The sequence below is a fragment of the Triticum urartu genome, chromosome 3A, assembly GCF_056163025.1.
Source record: "Triticum urartu cultivar PI428250 chromosome 3A, HENAU_Tu73, whole genome shotgun sequence".
Classification (NCBI taxonomy): Eukaryota; Viridiplantae; Streptophyta; class Magnoliopsida; order Poales; family Poaceae; genus Triticum; species Triticum urartu.
This window is the reverse complement of record NC_141875.1, coordinates 630,294,205-630,309,133: the sequence shown is the minus strand read 5'-3', so window position 1 is coordinate 630,309,133 and position 14,929 is coordinate 630,294,205. Positions and strand designations below refer to the sequence as shown.

Genomic DNA, 14,929 nt, shown 5'->3' with positions numbered 1-14,929 from the left:
GCTTAGGCCCAGCCCATGAGGAGCGTCGGGCCAGGGTTTTTTGGGTCGGGCCAACCGGGCCGGGCTGCCCATGGCCAGGTATAACTGGTACTGACTCTATTTCTAATTTAAAGTCTTTTTAGAGATTCCAATATGAACTATATACGAAGCAAAATGAGTGAATCTACATTCTGAATTATATAGCTCATATTGAAATATCCAAAAGTGCTTATATTTAGGAATGGATGAGTGGTAGATAAAAGAGTAAATCATGTGAGGCTTTGTGCTGAGTGTTTTATCCCACATCAATTCCCATCATATGCCAAACAAGGAAATGGGAGTAAAAATCTACTTTTCATGCCTATTCCCTTCATAAACACCCTTGTGCAAACTCCCATTCCCTTGCCCAAGTGTTTACCAAACAGACTGTAAAGATGCATCTTAGCTCGTCGGGTGCTTATCGGATGGGAAAGAGATGCTACGTCGCTTTAAGGCCCTCCTGCATTGATGACTGGAGATCAGCGGGTGTCAACGCAAGCATGGGCAGAACCAGCAGCTCATTATTTATCTATACTATCTGATCACATTTCGAAGCGCAATCGAGGAATTCTCCGCCGTATGGCATAGGAAAATTACGCTGCGATGTGTTCACCTGGTCATAACTAACTTCAACAAAAGATATGTAAGCCATAATAGTTTGTTGGGAATGTGGCTAAAAAACAGATCATAGATTTACAAGAACAGTGATAAACAAAACATTTGCCATGAAAAGTCAAAAGTTTACCAGCCCAAACTATTGCTGTCAAGATCCAATCTACACTGACAACACAAAACAAATCTGAACTTCTATGCTATGGGAATTAACTGCATCAGAATTCGCTAAAAATGACTATGTTGCTAGAATAGAGAGGAGCAAGGAGTTGACTGTACAGCAAGAGAGTTTTCTACTCTGACCATCTCCTACCCAAACCAAATATCCACAATAACATATCAACTATAATGGTGCCCAGCTCAGTTACAATTGAGCAAAGGAACAAACAAAATTGTACTCCCAAGGCTTTCCAAGCAGAATGCAACGCAAAAAGGCCACTGCACTAATGCAGCCGCATGGCATCTATCAGCAACATGGAGGCTCTCCCCCGCCTTGATCTCCCTGCTCTCCACACGCGGAAGCCCTCAGGGAAGTACCCACTTTGCTGCCACTCCCGCATTTGAGCCATTGGGTATGGCCCATGCTCTCGCCCCTGAGGATCTATGTACATCCACCCTTGATCTGACTTGCCTGTCCCATTCACAGTTACAGGATCACGCACCATGGCTTGTGACGTACTGCATGCAGGCCCCGTGTTTCCATCCAGACCATTGGAAGCATGGACTGTAGGTACGGTGACCCCATTGACAGCTTCCGGTCCGTCATGTGCATGCGCAGCGATCCCATTAACGGCTACTGGTCCATCACATTTTGCCCGTTCTGGCTCACGCTGCTCCATGTGAACATCCTCGTCGTCATCACTGACCAGATCGATGACATATTCCTTGTCACCACCAGTGTGATGACTAGGACCATTTCCATCATCCTCGTTGTCGATATCAATGACTCCAGTAACTGCAGTAACTTCACAAGATTATTTTTTACTAGGGAAGGGAAACAGGCAGAAAAGCAGTTACTATCACATGGCTTAGGAATAGTATTTCAATGCATTTTATATTGTGGGATTGATCAAACCTCCCTCCATACAACCAGAATAGTAAACCATGTATGTACAAATGGGTAAAATGCAAGCTAAATGCTAAACATCTTTTTCACAGTCCACTGCGTTCTAATTATACTTGCGTTATTAATAGGACCAAACTCATAAATTGATGGAAAATGGAGCTCAATATGCAGCGTAAAAAAATTCCGGCAAGTTAAAATGTTCATAACTATCGAAAGGGTGGAGTACCAAAATTTGACCTTCGTTCAATGGAGTGTGCAATCCAGGAACAGGAGTGCCACCATTACAGAGGGTTTTGCCGGCAGCTGCAAGGATTAACATGGATACATAAAGATCCAACTCTAACAATAGCAATTGCATGCAATCAATAAATCAGGAGACATGGAAGAAGATAGATAAGAGTAAAATACTAAAATAAGAGGACAGCTCATAGCAGACACAATCACCAATCCTCGGAAACAGGTAAACTATGCTCATATGTGAATGTTCTTATTTACAGACATTATATCAGCATGTTAGACACAAGAAAGTGGAACTCTTCATAGGGATCACACATAGTGCTAACTCCTCACAAGACCAGTAGCTCAATATGCAGCATAAAAAACCTCCGGCAAGTAAACATGTTTATAACTATCGAAAGGGTCGAGTAGCAAAATTTGACCTGTGTTCAATTGAGTGTGCAATCCAGGACCAGGAGTGCCACCATTACAGAGGGCTTTGCCGGCAGCTGCAAGGATTAACATGGATACATAAAGATCCAACTCTAACAATAGCAATTGCATGCAATCAATAAATCAGGATACATGGAAGCAGATAGATGAGAGTAAAATAAGAGGACAGTTCATAGCAGACACAATCACCAATCCTCGAAAACAGATAAACTATGCTCATATGTGAATATTCTTATTTACATACATTATATCAGCATGTTAGACACAAGAAAGTAGAACTCTTCATAGGGATCACACATAGTGCTAACTCCTCACAAGACCAGTAGCTCAATATGCAGCATAAAAAACCTCCGGCAAGTTAACATGTTCATAACTATCAAAAGGGTCGAGTAGCAAATTTCACCTGTGTTCAATGGTGTGTGCAATCCAGGACCAGGAGTGCCACCACTACAGAGGGCTTTGCCGGCAGCTGCAAGGATTAACATGGATACATAAAGATCCAACTCAAACAATAGCAATTGCATGCAATCAATAAATCAGGAGCCATGGAAGAAGATAGATAAGAGTAAAATACTAAAATAAGAGGACAGCTCATAGCAGACACAATCACCAATCCTCGGAAACAGATAAACTATGCTCATATGTGAATATTCTTATTTACAGACATTATATCAGCATGTTAGACACAAGAAAGTAGAACTCTTTGTAGGGATCAGACATAGTGCTAACTCCTCACAAGAACAGTAGCTCAATATGCAGCATAAAAAACCTCCGGCAAGTTAACATGTTCAGAACTATCGAATGGGTCGAGTAGCGAAATTTGACCTTTGTTCAGTTGAGTGTGCAATCCAGGACCAGGAGTGCCACCATTACAGAGGGCTTTGCCGGCAGCTGCAAGGATTAACATGGATACATAAAGATCCAACTCTAACAATAGCAATTGCATGCAATCAATAAATCAGGATACATGGAAGCAGATAGATGAGAGTAAAATAAGAGGACAGTTCATAGCAGACACAATCACCAATCCTCGAAAACAGATAAACTATGCTCATATGTGAATATTCTTATTTACATACATTATATCAGCATGTTAGACACAAGAAAGTAGAACTCTTCATAGGGATCACACATAGTGCTAACTCCTCACAAGACCAGTAGCTCAATATGCAGCATAAAAAACCTCCGGCAAGTTAACATGTTCATAACTATCAAAAGGGTCGAGTAGCAAATTTCACCTGTGTTCAATGGTGTGTGCAATCCAGGACCAGGAGTGCCACCACTACAGAGGGCTTTGCCGGCAGCTGCAAGGATTAACATGGATACATAAAGATCCAACTCAAACAATAGCAATTGCATGCAATCAATAAATCAGGAGCCATGGAAGAAGATAGATAAGAGTATAATACTAAAATAAGAGGACAGCTCATAGCAGACACAATCACCAATCCTCGGAAACAGATAAACTATGCTCATATGTGAATATTCTTATTTACAGACATTATATCAGCATGTTAGACACAAGAAAGTAGAACTCTTTGTAGGGATCAGACATAGTGCTAACTCCTCACAAGAACAGTAACTCAATATGCAGCATAAAAAACCTCCGGCAAGTTAACATGTTCAGAACTATCGAATGGGTCGAGTAGCGAAATTTGACCTTTGTTCAGTTGAGTGTGCAATCCAGGACCAGGAGTGCCACCATTACAGAGGGCTTTGCCGGCAGCTGCAAGGATTAACATGGATACATAAAGATCCAACTCTAACAATAGCAATTGCATGCAATCAATAAATCAGGAGCCCTGGAAGAAGATAGATGAGAGTAAAATACTAAAATAAGAGGACAGCTCATAGCAGACACAATCACCAATCCTCAGAAACAGATAAACTATGCTCATATGTGAATATTCTTATTTACAGACATTATATCAGCATGTTAGACACAAGAAAGTAGAACTCTTCATAGTGATCACACATAGTGCTAACTCCTCACAAGGATCGTATATATGCTCATATGTGAATATTCTTATTTACAGACATTATATCAGCATGTTAGACACAAGAAAGTAGAACTCTTCATAGGGATCACACATAGTGCTAACTCCTCACAAGGATCGTACTGAACTTTACTGGGGCAACAGCCGCGCGAGGGGGATAGCGTACGTTGCAAGTCAAATGTTAATAGTGGCTACAAAAGTGGAATGTGTAGCATTAGTTCCTTGCAATTTGTCTGATATTTAAGTAGTTTTTTCTCTAAGCACCAAACGAGTGCTGATTTGCTATTCCATTTTCAGGTAGCAGTATAGAGAGGGCATGCAGATTTCATTTTATTTGCAGTCTACTACATAAGAATAGCTGGGCGACCGGCTGGATAGTTGCGATCAGCTGCCGCTGCAATCAGGACGTCCACTCTCTACTTGGCAACAGCTACTAACAATGCAAAAGATGCAAATAAGGAAAGAAAGAATTGCTGTAGAGTACCTTCAAAAACAACTTCACAGGCAGCGTCATGTCGCAGAGATGCACCTGGAGACAGAGAGAAGATTGCCAGTACGTTAATTAAAGAAAAGATGGGTATAATAGTCTCTTCAAACATAAGCTTTCAGAAAAAACCATATCCGGTTACCAAATACAAACCTTCTAGCGATTCATCTATACCAACTTCCAAAGGGTCAGCTACTGTCTGTATCACACCTGAGAAAAGAAAGGAGAGTAGATCTTTATATTGAAAAGTTTGATCTAATAGTAAGAAGTAAAGGCTTAAGCAGTGAAACTTGTTGTTAGGTAGAAAATTAGAGGTGACGAATAGAAAATATACATGGAATGGAACCCTAAGGGAGAAAACATGGTGAAAATAAACTCAACTCCAAAAATATTAATCGACTCATGACATGCACCTCAAAAATAAAACGCCAGATTATAATAGAAAATATACATGGAATGGAACCCTAAGGGAGAAAACATGGTGAAAATAAACTCAACTCCAAAAATATTAATCGACTCATGACATGCACCTCAAAAATAAAACGCCAGATTATAACAGTGCAGTTCTGAATACAAACAAATTTACACTCAACACTTTAAAGTTTGCACACTAGGTATCTAACCTAAAAAAGGAAAGCATAAGCAAATATGAAACTGGGAAGAAATATGAACCATAATTTATGTTGGATCCAGATTATACATTGAAGTAATATTGCATCACTACAGAAATAGTCAAGTACTTTCCGGTAAGAAAATCTAGTATTTGTTATGAAAATATATAAGGCATCTAAACAAAACAAAGAGAGGAAAGACCCAGTGCTAGAAGGTCCCACACCAGGTGGGATCTAGGGAAGGATTATACGAGGCATGCCTTCACCCTGCACAGTGCAATGCAGAGGGGCTGCGTCGAACCCGGGACCTCTTGGCACAAGTAGGGAGTACTTCACCGCTGTGCCAGGTCGGTCTTTAAAAAAAGCATCAACAACACAAAATTTTAAAGCAATCTGGCGACAAATTTGTTCATGCAATACCTATTCGCTTAAAATTAGGACCCACTGCTTTATTTTAATATACCTATATATGCACAACCCTGTGTTTAATACGGAGCATGTGATCTGAGTCATTGGTGGTAATATGCTGAGAATACAAGGTGCAAAGGCATGCCTTGACCCTGCACAGTGCAATGCAGAAGGGCTGCGTCGAACCCGGGACCTCTTGGCACAAGTGGGGAGTACTTCACCACTGCGCCAGGTCGGTCTTTAAAAAAAGCATCAGCAAACACAATTTAAACACAATTTGGCGACAAATTTGTTCACACAATACCTATTCGCTTAAAATTAGGGCCCACTGCTTTATTTTAATATACCTATATATGCACAACCCGGTGTTTAATACGGAGCATGTGATCTGAGTCATTGGTGGTAATATGGTGAGAATACAAGCTGCAAAACATTGAAGGCGTATTATGCTAAATCCACCCGAACCTACCTATCTAATAGCAGGTTATACCATCGCTTAAGTTAAACTTGCTAGAATATCATCAGGGTTTGACTAGTTGCTCCAGTCAAATTCCAGCAGAAATTGCGAGCTGGGGTTATAGTACAGTTTGTTTCCTTATTTAACGAAGCTTGAGACTATGAAAATCGGACGATGCTTTAGTTTGATCACTAGGATGTAGCTAAGGTACTGATTGAGCAAATAATTTAGGCTTCAACAGCTAAATTTAGATGAACCGAGATTGAATCGGGATAGTTGCTAAATATTGCTCGACCTAACCATATAGACCTCACCAGCTAAAGTGATCAAGCAGTTTAGGCCTTATTGCCACTTGCACGCATTGGTGCAGTATTGCTCAAATTATCCACACTTGTCGTGTCAGGAATTCAGTAACCACGTGTACATACTACCAATTTGTGTTGGCCACTCCTCCATGCGCTAGTTTCAAGTGCAGGTGCTCCAGAAGTTTTACAGGGAGCGCCTCCTAATGCAGATGCCTCCTAGTGCAGATGCAACTAACGCACTGGTTTCAATGGGCTACTGAACGATGGAGGTGGCCGAAAACTTATCTCAGCTTTCTTCTAGGACTACAAATGTCTCTTGATAGCACACACGGTGCATCGATAATTGTTATTAAATGGAGTTGTTTCAGAAGGTAACATTCATGTTTTAAATATATAAGATAAGCGTTATAACATTTAGGCATGCAATTGAAAAGGCCAGTCTATTACTATCTATGTCAAAAATTGGTGGGCGTCGCAGGAGTTTGGCTTCTCCCTGACATTGGCAGTTAAATGGTTTTCTGTGTTTATGGAGGGATGGCCTATCCCTAGGCATGTACATGTACATAAACCTTGCTGTTTTGGCAATTTTTACCAATGCATCGAGACATCAATCTTTGATGTTTTCTCGAAATAGAAAAAAAACTTGGGTGCAAAAAGGAAGTGGCCAATGTAAACATAATGTTCAATCAATTGACTCCACAATGTTTGGTAAACAGGTCACAAAGTCAATATTTATAGTTTATACAACAAAAGCAAAAAAAATCCAAAACGTTTACTTTTTCAAATGAGCATAACTTCTGAAACACAAGACCTGTGTTGACTCGTACTTCTAACACACATGCACATGTTCTGCATCGACCATGTTACAAAATAGGTGACGGCTCCTTTTTCACATAAAGGATTAGTATTTCAAAAGGATCATAAAAGAACTGATGTAAGGCGTCTTCATGGGGATCTCTGAACACCTCTGCACAGGTAAGTTACTTGACAGTTGAACCTAAATAAGATGGCAATTTAAGGACCAAGACTATAAATATATTGAAAGGAGAAGCAGTTCAGGAATAGTTTAAAACACGACCAAATTTAATGGTAAATAACTCCAGATCAACTAATAGATGAGTCATCCAAGATAAAGTACACTACTGCATTTAAGTTCTGGATGATGTGGAAATCTGGATGTAAACAGCCTATGTTTTAGAGGAGTTGATGTTTGGCATTCCCTTGTAGTCATATTATGTTATGTCAACTGAATGTTTACAGTGGGTTTTCATAGTCTGATGTCTACTCTTATACTCCCTCCGTTCCTAAATATTTGACTTTCTAGAGATTTCAACAAGTAACCACATACGGAGCAAAATAAGTGAATCTACACTCTAAAATATGTCTATATACATCCGTATGGGGTAGTCCATTTGAAATCTCTAAAAAGACAAATATTTAGGAACGGAGGGAGTACATCGTACCAACTCCTAAGCATACATACTATATGCATTCACAGCCACATGCATAAATTCAGATACTTAGGCGGTATTAGTCATATTCACTCAAAATTCGTTCACCTCCGCACTATATTTCATTTACTTGCCTGCTTGTAAATACTAAATCACAATCTTCCCTGACAAACAATTCCCATGTAAAACTTCTACAAGGGTAAATACAATCAAATGCTGGACTTAGAAAAAATGATATGGAAAACTTATGCAGCAACTTCACACAAGAATTGTGCAGTGACAAAATCAAATGGTTGGTGACAGTATAATTAACAACTAAAAGTTCTCCAAAGAATCAGCAAAGAAATAACTTCTGTAATGTTGTTTTCCATAATGGGAACCAATGGGGAGATATTGGATGGAGGATGCAATGTTTTGAACATATTTGGCAGCATAAGAATATACAGCTTATAGAATGAAAGATAAAAGAATATCTATATAATTAAGAACAGAAATTTCAAGCGTTTGTACCTCGACTCCCTTGAAAAGGGCTCCTTGCTGCTGATTCAATCTCAGTTTCTTTACTCCCTTCTTCTGCATCTGGAATAACTTCGGGGATCACCTCAAGACGTTGCTGTCTTTCTCCTGCTTTGAACATATTTGGCAGCATTATGAATATAAAGCTTTTAGAATGAAAGAGAAAAACAACTACTCCCTCCATCCCAAAATAAGTGACTCAACTTTGTAATAACTTTAGTCCAAAGTCAGTACAAAGTTGAGTCACTTATTTTGGGACGGAAGGAGTATTATATATTTACATTTGTACCTCGATTCCCTTGAAAAGGAATGTTCACTGCTGATTCAATCCCAGTTTCTTTACTCTCCCCTTCAGCATCTGGAATAACTTCCGGGGTCGCCTCAAGACGGCGCTGTCTTTCTTCTGGTGTGCTTAGAAGCATTTTCTGACAACTTATGTCATGGATAGTAAGAATTGGTCAAGGAAAAAAGAACCACACAAAGTTTCTTTCCTGTGCATTAAGTCGTAGGCTGGCAATACACGATAGTAAAATAATATGAAAAATTATACACAACTACAAATCACAAGCATGGCAAGTTACTGCTGCATGATCAATACAGTCAATCTGGAAAGGATATTCCTGACGCCACCCCTTCTCACGCGCTCGTTCCAACTCCATTTCCAATTTTCGAAGCTCCTTATCAAACCACTAAAGGAAAAAAAAAGGCAACTTTGCCAATTATTGCGTAGAAGCATATGGATATCGAGAAAGAAACGATATGTATTAGTAGGGAGCACTACTATTCAGTTTCATGAGAACCCAGATTTTCTCTTTCAAGCTCCATATGGTATCTATATAACAAACATAAGCAAGCATGCAATCAAGGTAGCATTCTACTAAAAACATCTAAAAAGTTTCCTTTTGAAGAATGGTTGGGAAAATCTAATAACCCATGAGTACGCCATTAAATCCAGCCAACTTAGGAAAAATGATATCCAACCACCTAGCTAGAGGTCATTCCAGCGCCGGACCTAAAGCCTGATCTTAAAAGGTCATGTCCACACTAAAAACATTGGTTGATTTTCAGGGAAGAATATTGCATTCATAATCTTCTTAATACAATATCTGTCTATTACATTTTACCTTTATCAGGATATGGAGAAGGCCGAAACTGTTCAGGTGTCAAAAAAACAGTCCAGACCGACTCAGCTGAGCATGAACAAGTCTACCCTAAACTTCTAATACTACTTCCTCCGCCCGGGTTTATTAGGCCTAGACCAAATCAGCAGGACCAAGGTAGCAAGTAATTATGTGTGGCTTTTTTAAGGCATTAATACCTCCTGCTGCTAGTTAGTGCCTCGTTTGGCATGTCAATTACTGCTGACTAGGCATGCAGCTACGAGCCCACCAACTCTCCTCCAATGATGCGGATGGATGCATGCTCACGCACGCGCAGCTACGCATGTGTAGCGCAGACTCCGGCCTTTGGCATCCTTCTTTATGCCTCGGCAATTAATTCAAAGCAGAAATTTGTACACAATCACCAATGGGGCCTAGTAAAAACGGACGGGGTTCTTGTGCTCAAGGGCCCAATAAACCCGGACAGAGGGAGTAGAAGACTTCAAATATCAAACTAAGGACAAAGACAAAACAACTACTGGTAAATATATACAAGTTCTAACACAGGCCAAGGTTGAAAGTGTGATACTCCTTTATGCAGTTAAAGTTAAGACTTAAAAGAGTACATAAGAATCTTTTGCTGAGTCATGCACTATCTTACTCAAAAAGATTTATAATCAGCTGGCCTCTTTCTATATTGCTTCAGATAACAAATTAGTTATAAAAAATTTCCCATTTATATGTATTTTCATTCAATATTTACCACAATAAAGTTCCAAATTGAAGTGATCAGAGTGCACTTACATGATTTACTATGTCTGCATGTACACTTGCCGCTTTTTCCTCTAACTCAGCCTGTCAAAAAGGAAAAAGCACAAACCTGAGCATTAAGAGAAGCACACGAATGTTTTAAAAGGCTAAAGTAAAACAGGAGACTGAATGACACTAAAAAGGGATAAAGAATAAGCCCTTCAAACATTTTCAATATATCAGAAACTAAAAAGCACAAAATTAACAAGCTGGCTTGTACGGTACCAAAATATTTGCTGTCTGATCTCATGTGCACTTTCTACATTACCCCCTCCAATCAAAGAGTGACAACTTGGGACATGTGGAGTCTAAATTTTGGCCAAGAATGTAGTCGTGAATATTAAAATACTTACATTGATTTCATTTCAGGAAAATCATATGGGCAGATCTATCTCAAGAATACTTCATAATTTGTATTTTAATCTGGTTCTACAATTGTTACAGGAGAAGCTGCTAATCCAAAGTGTATTTGGAGAACTTACTGCCCAGAATGACATTTATTTTATAACCAAAAGGAGTAGACTAAATACATCAATGATTAGGTATTAACAAACACAGGAGTTTCCTGACGAGACACTCAACATTTTCTATCCTACATAATCTCAGTTACAGAAATACTCCCTCTGTCTCAAAATGTAACTATGTTAGGCGTTTTTTGATACAAAGGGAGTATCAGAAAATGTCTTACATATTGAGACGGAGGGAGCAGTATCCAAAAGGACTACCGACAGTCAATTCCTTGAAAACAAATCCCTACCTTATGAGTTATGACTAAATAATGTAGGCCTGATCTTCCTCCTCAAGTATTATTTGTTAGTCATGGAAGCATCAAATGGGAACAGAGAAGAAAGAGAGATAAATGCCTAGACCAATTTGACTACAGACGCATAGCACAAGGAGCGCAAACATTGCAGTTAAAAAAGAAAACTTACAACAGTAGGCCTTTTGAAGAGCTCTTTCTTGGCCGACTTCAGAAGATCATTGCACTCATCCTGTTATCAAGAATAAAAGAGAATTATTTGACCAGGCCAGTTCAAAAAGAAGGCTGTATTTGGAGTAGGTGACCAGGCCAATGCTAAAATAAATCCTACTGGAGTGAACAAAACATACCTCCTCAAAGTCCTCTTCTGATAGCATCGAGATCTTGACATCATCCCACATACCGGAAACACATAAAAGAACATCTGTAAATGTATTCTTAATCTTGTATTCTTCTGAAGATTTCTTAATGCCTGTTATGGATGTTTTCATGGGGTGAGAAAATTAAGGCCTCCCTTAGAATGGGAAAAAATTAGCAGGATCATCAGAAGACGAGTGGATTCAACTGGACATTACCTGTAACTAGTCCAATCTGGTAATATTTCTTAGTCATCATATAAGTATAACTCTTGAGATCATTCTTCACTCTGACCAAACAACCAATAACCTTCTGTTCAAATGTGTCTAGCTCAGTCAGAAGTTTTACAACTAAGGTTCTTCTCAGATAAATCAGATTCAGGTTATTCGGATTGAGAGCGGCAAGACAATTCTTGTTTGTTCCTGAAACACTCTTAGGAATTATTGGGTCTATTCCTGAAACACTCTTAGGAATTTTTGGCTCCAAACTATTCCGAGGCTTCTTTTTCACCGTGTAACCAGTATCATCCACAGATCCATCACTTTCATCCTCTGAAATTGCATTTGCAGAAAGATGCATTTCCACCAGGCTATGGATCATGTTGTACTTAATTTTCTTTTTGTTAAATAAAGAATGCAGGTTCTCATCACACATGACAGATTTCTTCTTCTTATCATGTAGATGTAGATTTTTCTGTCGAACATACTCCCTAACAACTTCAGCAACTTTGAAATGGTCAAGAGGCGTGCTTGTATCCTTACCAATACATGATAGGAATTCTGTTAGCTCTTTTGAAGCCCACCCAACATATGTTTTCTTCTCCAGCTTCTTTCTCTTCAGAGTAGCTTGCACTTCATTTGGTTTGTCCATTGTGTCAAGAAGAGATGATGGCCCAGCACCATCATTGTCACCCAATGGCTTTCCATCTGTCTTGTGATACTCATTCGAATCATTCCCTTCTTTACACTGTAGGCTTCTTTTATGACGAATACTTGCGATTTGCAAGTCGAGCAATGTAAAACGCTCCTTGTCATTAAGTACTGACCAGTAATCTTTAAACAATATTTCATAGTTCTCCGGGGTACCTCCGAAAGCAACCTTTGCCTGGAGATGCACATGAACTCTTGTCACAAAAAGACAAAAGGAAAAAAAACATATTGGATGAGTAAACTGGCGTTTTTATTTAAACCAGCCTGACTTCTATCTACTAAGAAATCCAACACAAGTGCAGGTGGGCAACTTGCAGGTAAATATATGGTGAATAGCTTTATGGTAAGCAACAAGGCTGTTAATTTTTGGGGGGATGGGGGAGGGGGGTGACAACTAATGGAATAGCATGCGTGCTAATTGGAACTTGAGTACCACTTTGAAATGGAAGCTCGTTACTGTAATTCAAAAATGGGCCTGGGGCATGCATATTACCTCTTCACGGTCATCTTTCTCAGTCGCTACTGCCATATTAAAACAGCTGCGGCAGAATCCCATGCTGAATTCGTTGCTCTGCTTCACTGGGATGAAATCAATTTTTCCAAAGCAGTCTCCACAAGTAGAGGAACTTGGACAGCACAAGCATAAATAGAGTGCATCACTTCCGCATTTAGCACATTTGTGCCAATCTGAAAATGGTTAAAATTAGGCGAAAGCACCAATGTCATTATTTTACAGGACAGAAGTAAAAGAAGCATTTGATAAATTCAAGCTATATATGGTAACAATCAAGACTGTAAAGTGGACACCAAGAATATGAGCTTCCGTTGTAACATGATCTGCTTATGCCTGCAAAGTTTCCAGTTGGAGATATTGCATTGCTGGAACGCAGTTTGCCTTGCCATCATGCTGCATGATGCTGGAACAATGATAAAGCATATGTTCTAAAAGGATGAGCATCCAACAGTATTTTCTTTTTCATGGAAGGAAAGGACAGGGACATGAACAACAGGGATTTCACACACATGCACGATATATGATATAGGATCCTCCGCCGTGACCAAGGAACGAGTAACTGAATTTGAGCACGCAGAAAACAGGTGCACGATGTAGCGTCAATTCCAGTAGCAGGCATGCATGGTAAAACAGCTAGGTATGAGTAAGCATAAACGCCCACCACGAATGTATATGTATTGGTCCTTGGAGTCAAGGAATGAGTAATTGGATACGAGCACGCAGCATAACAACTGCACAGATGCAGTGCCGATTCCCACGGCAGTCACGCATGATGAAACAACTGGGAATCATTATGCGTAAGCGCTTACCACAAACGTATTGCTCACTGGAATCAATGAAGTCGTCCTCCTTCCCCACGCAGCACGGGTGGTAGCTCTTGAGGCAGTTCCTGAAAGGCGGCACGGCAGGGCAATTAATATTCAGCGACGATTATGACCGGGCGATTCGCCGGCCGCCGACGCGGCGCGGGTCTCCCGCGGAACAGAGGATGGAGAAAACCCTGGGGCGCGGCGAGGGGCGGCGCTCACCTGGAGTCGCAGACGCGGACGTCGCCGGCGTCCTTGCAGACGAAGCACTGGAACTCGGCCATGTCGCCGAGCTTCATCCCCCACCGGCCCATCTTCTCCTCCTCCCTGCCTCCCTGCCCCCGCGCGGCGGGCGGGCGGGCGGCGGCGGTCAGCGGGCGGCGCGACGGCGGGTAGGGTTTGGGGATGATTGGAGGGGGCGGAAATGGATTGGAACGCGGCGCGGATTGGTGCGGGGATGCGAAGGGGAAACTGATTAGGAAGGTGTTAATGCGCCCCGGGAGGTGAAGGGGAGGAGTCGAGCGAGCGAGAGCCGCGGGGTTGAGTGGGGCGGAGGAGCGTCGGGGTTCAGGTGGGGAGCGGCCGTTTCCGGTCGAGGCCGCGCGGGGCGGCAGAGCCAAGTGTCGCCTGGCCCGTCGCCGCGTGGCGGGCGGGTCGGGTCGCGTCGCGGTCGTTCGCGTGACGTCTGACGGCTTCCGGCGCCGCATGTGCGCGCTGGCGCGCTGCGGTGTACAGGCCCGACGACAGCCCGTTCCGTGCAGTGCGACCACGCGATCTGCGTTACTGCGTATCACCTGCCTGCCCCGATGGGGAAACGGGGCTCCGCGAGGCCTGGGACCAGGAACTGCCTAGCGTTGATCGGGCAACCTAGTCCAGCGGAACCGGGCACGCTTCTATGCTCTGCCGTGCCCCCATTCCCATACTGCCATGCGTCCGGAGCTCCCTGTCCTCTCGCAACAAAGAAACATGCTAGTACATGCTGATCATCCCTTTGTTGAAGGAAATTAGAGCATCCACGGGCGCCCTATATCCGACTCAAACGCCCGGTCAGAAGGT

General features: G+C 41.5%; 1 protein-coding gene across 12 annotated transcripts; it reads right to left on the bottom strand.

The window, feature by feature from the left end:
• Nucleotides 1-688: 688 nt before the first annotated feature.
• On the bottom strand, nt 689-14,595 carry LOC125545578 (uncharacterized protein At5g08430). Of its 12 annotated transcripts, none has more exons than XM_087513681.1 (19): nt 14,096-14,595; nt 13,877-13,956; nt 13,047-13,240; nt 11,843-12,728; nt 11,618-11,739; nt 11,440-11,499; nt 10,502-10,552; nt 9,216-9,286; nt 8,887-9,044; nt 8,592-8,708; nt 5,003-5,059; nt 4,847-4,891; nt 4,026-4,091; nt 3,604-3,669; nt 3,191-3,256; nt 2,769-2,834; nt 2,356-2,421; nt 1,934-1,999; nt 689-1,585 (listed from the first exon to the last, which is right to left on the bottom strand). In XM_087513681.1, the coding sequence occupies exons 1-19, from the start codon at nt 14,578-14,580 to the stop codon at nt 1,074-1,076; spliced, it is 3,234 nt and encodes a 1,077-aa protein (XP_087369807.1). In that variant the 5' UTR covers nt 14,581-14,595; the 3' UTR covers nt 689-1,073. The 12 variants fall into 12 exon arrangements, with proteins under 12 accessions (XP_087369807.1, XP_087369808.1, XP_087369810.1 ...); XM_087513682.1 differs by having other exon boundaries at nt 8,592-8,705; XM_087513688.1 differs by having other exon boundaries at nt 1,128-1,585; nt 1,923-1,999.
• Nucleotides 14,596-14,929: the final 334 nt, after the last annotated feature.

Excerpts from the sequence above, each read along its gene's own strand:
- LOC125545578 (XM_087513681.1), bottom strand. The coding sequence starts at position 14,580 with ATGCGGCGCCGGAAGCCGTCAGACGTCACGCGAACGACCGCGACGCGA. Across the intron at positions 3,670-4,025 it reads GCACACTCAACTGAACAAAG|CTGCCGGCAAAGCCCTCTGT; the intron begins GTCAAATTTCGC and ends TAATCCTTGCAG. Across the intron at positions 2,422-2,768 it reads GCACACACCATTGAACACAG|CTGCCGGCAAAGCCCTCTGT; the intron begins GTGAAATTTGCT and ends TAATCCTTGCAG.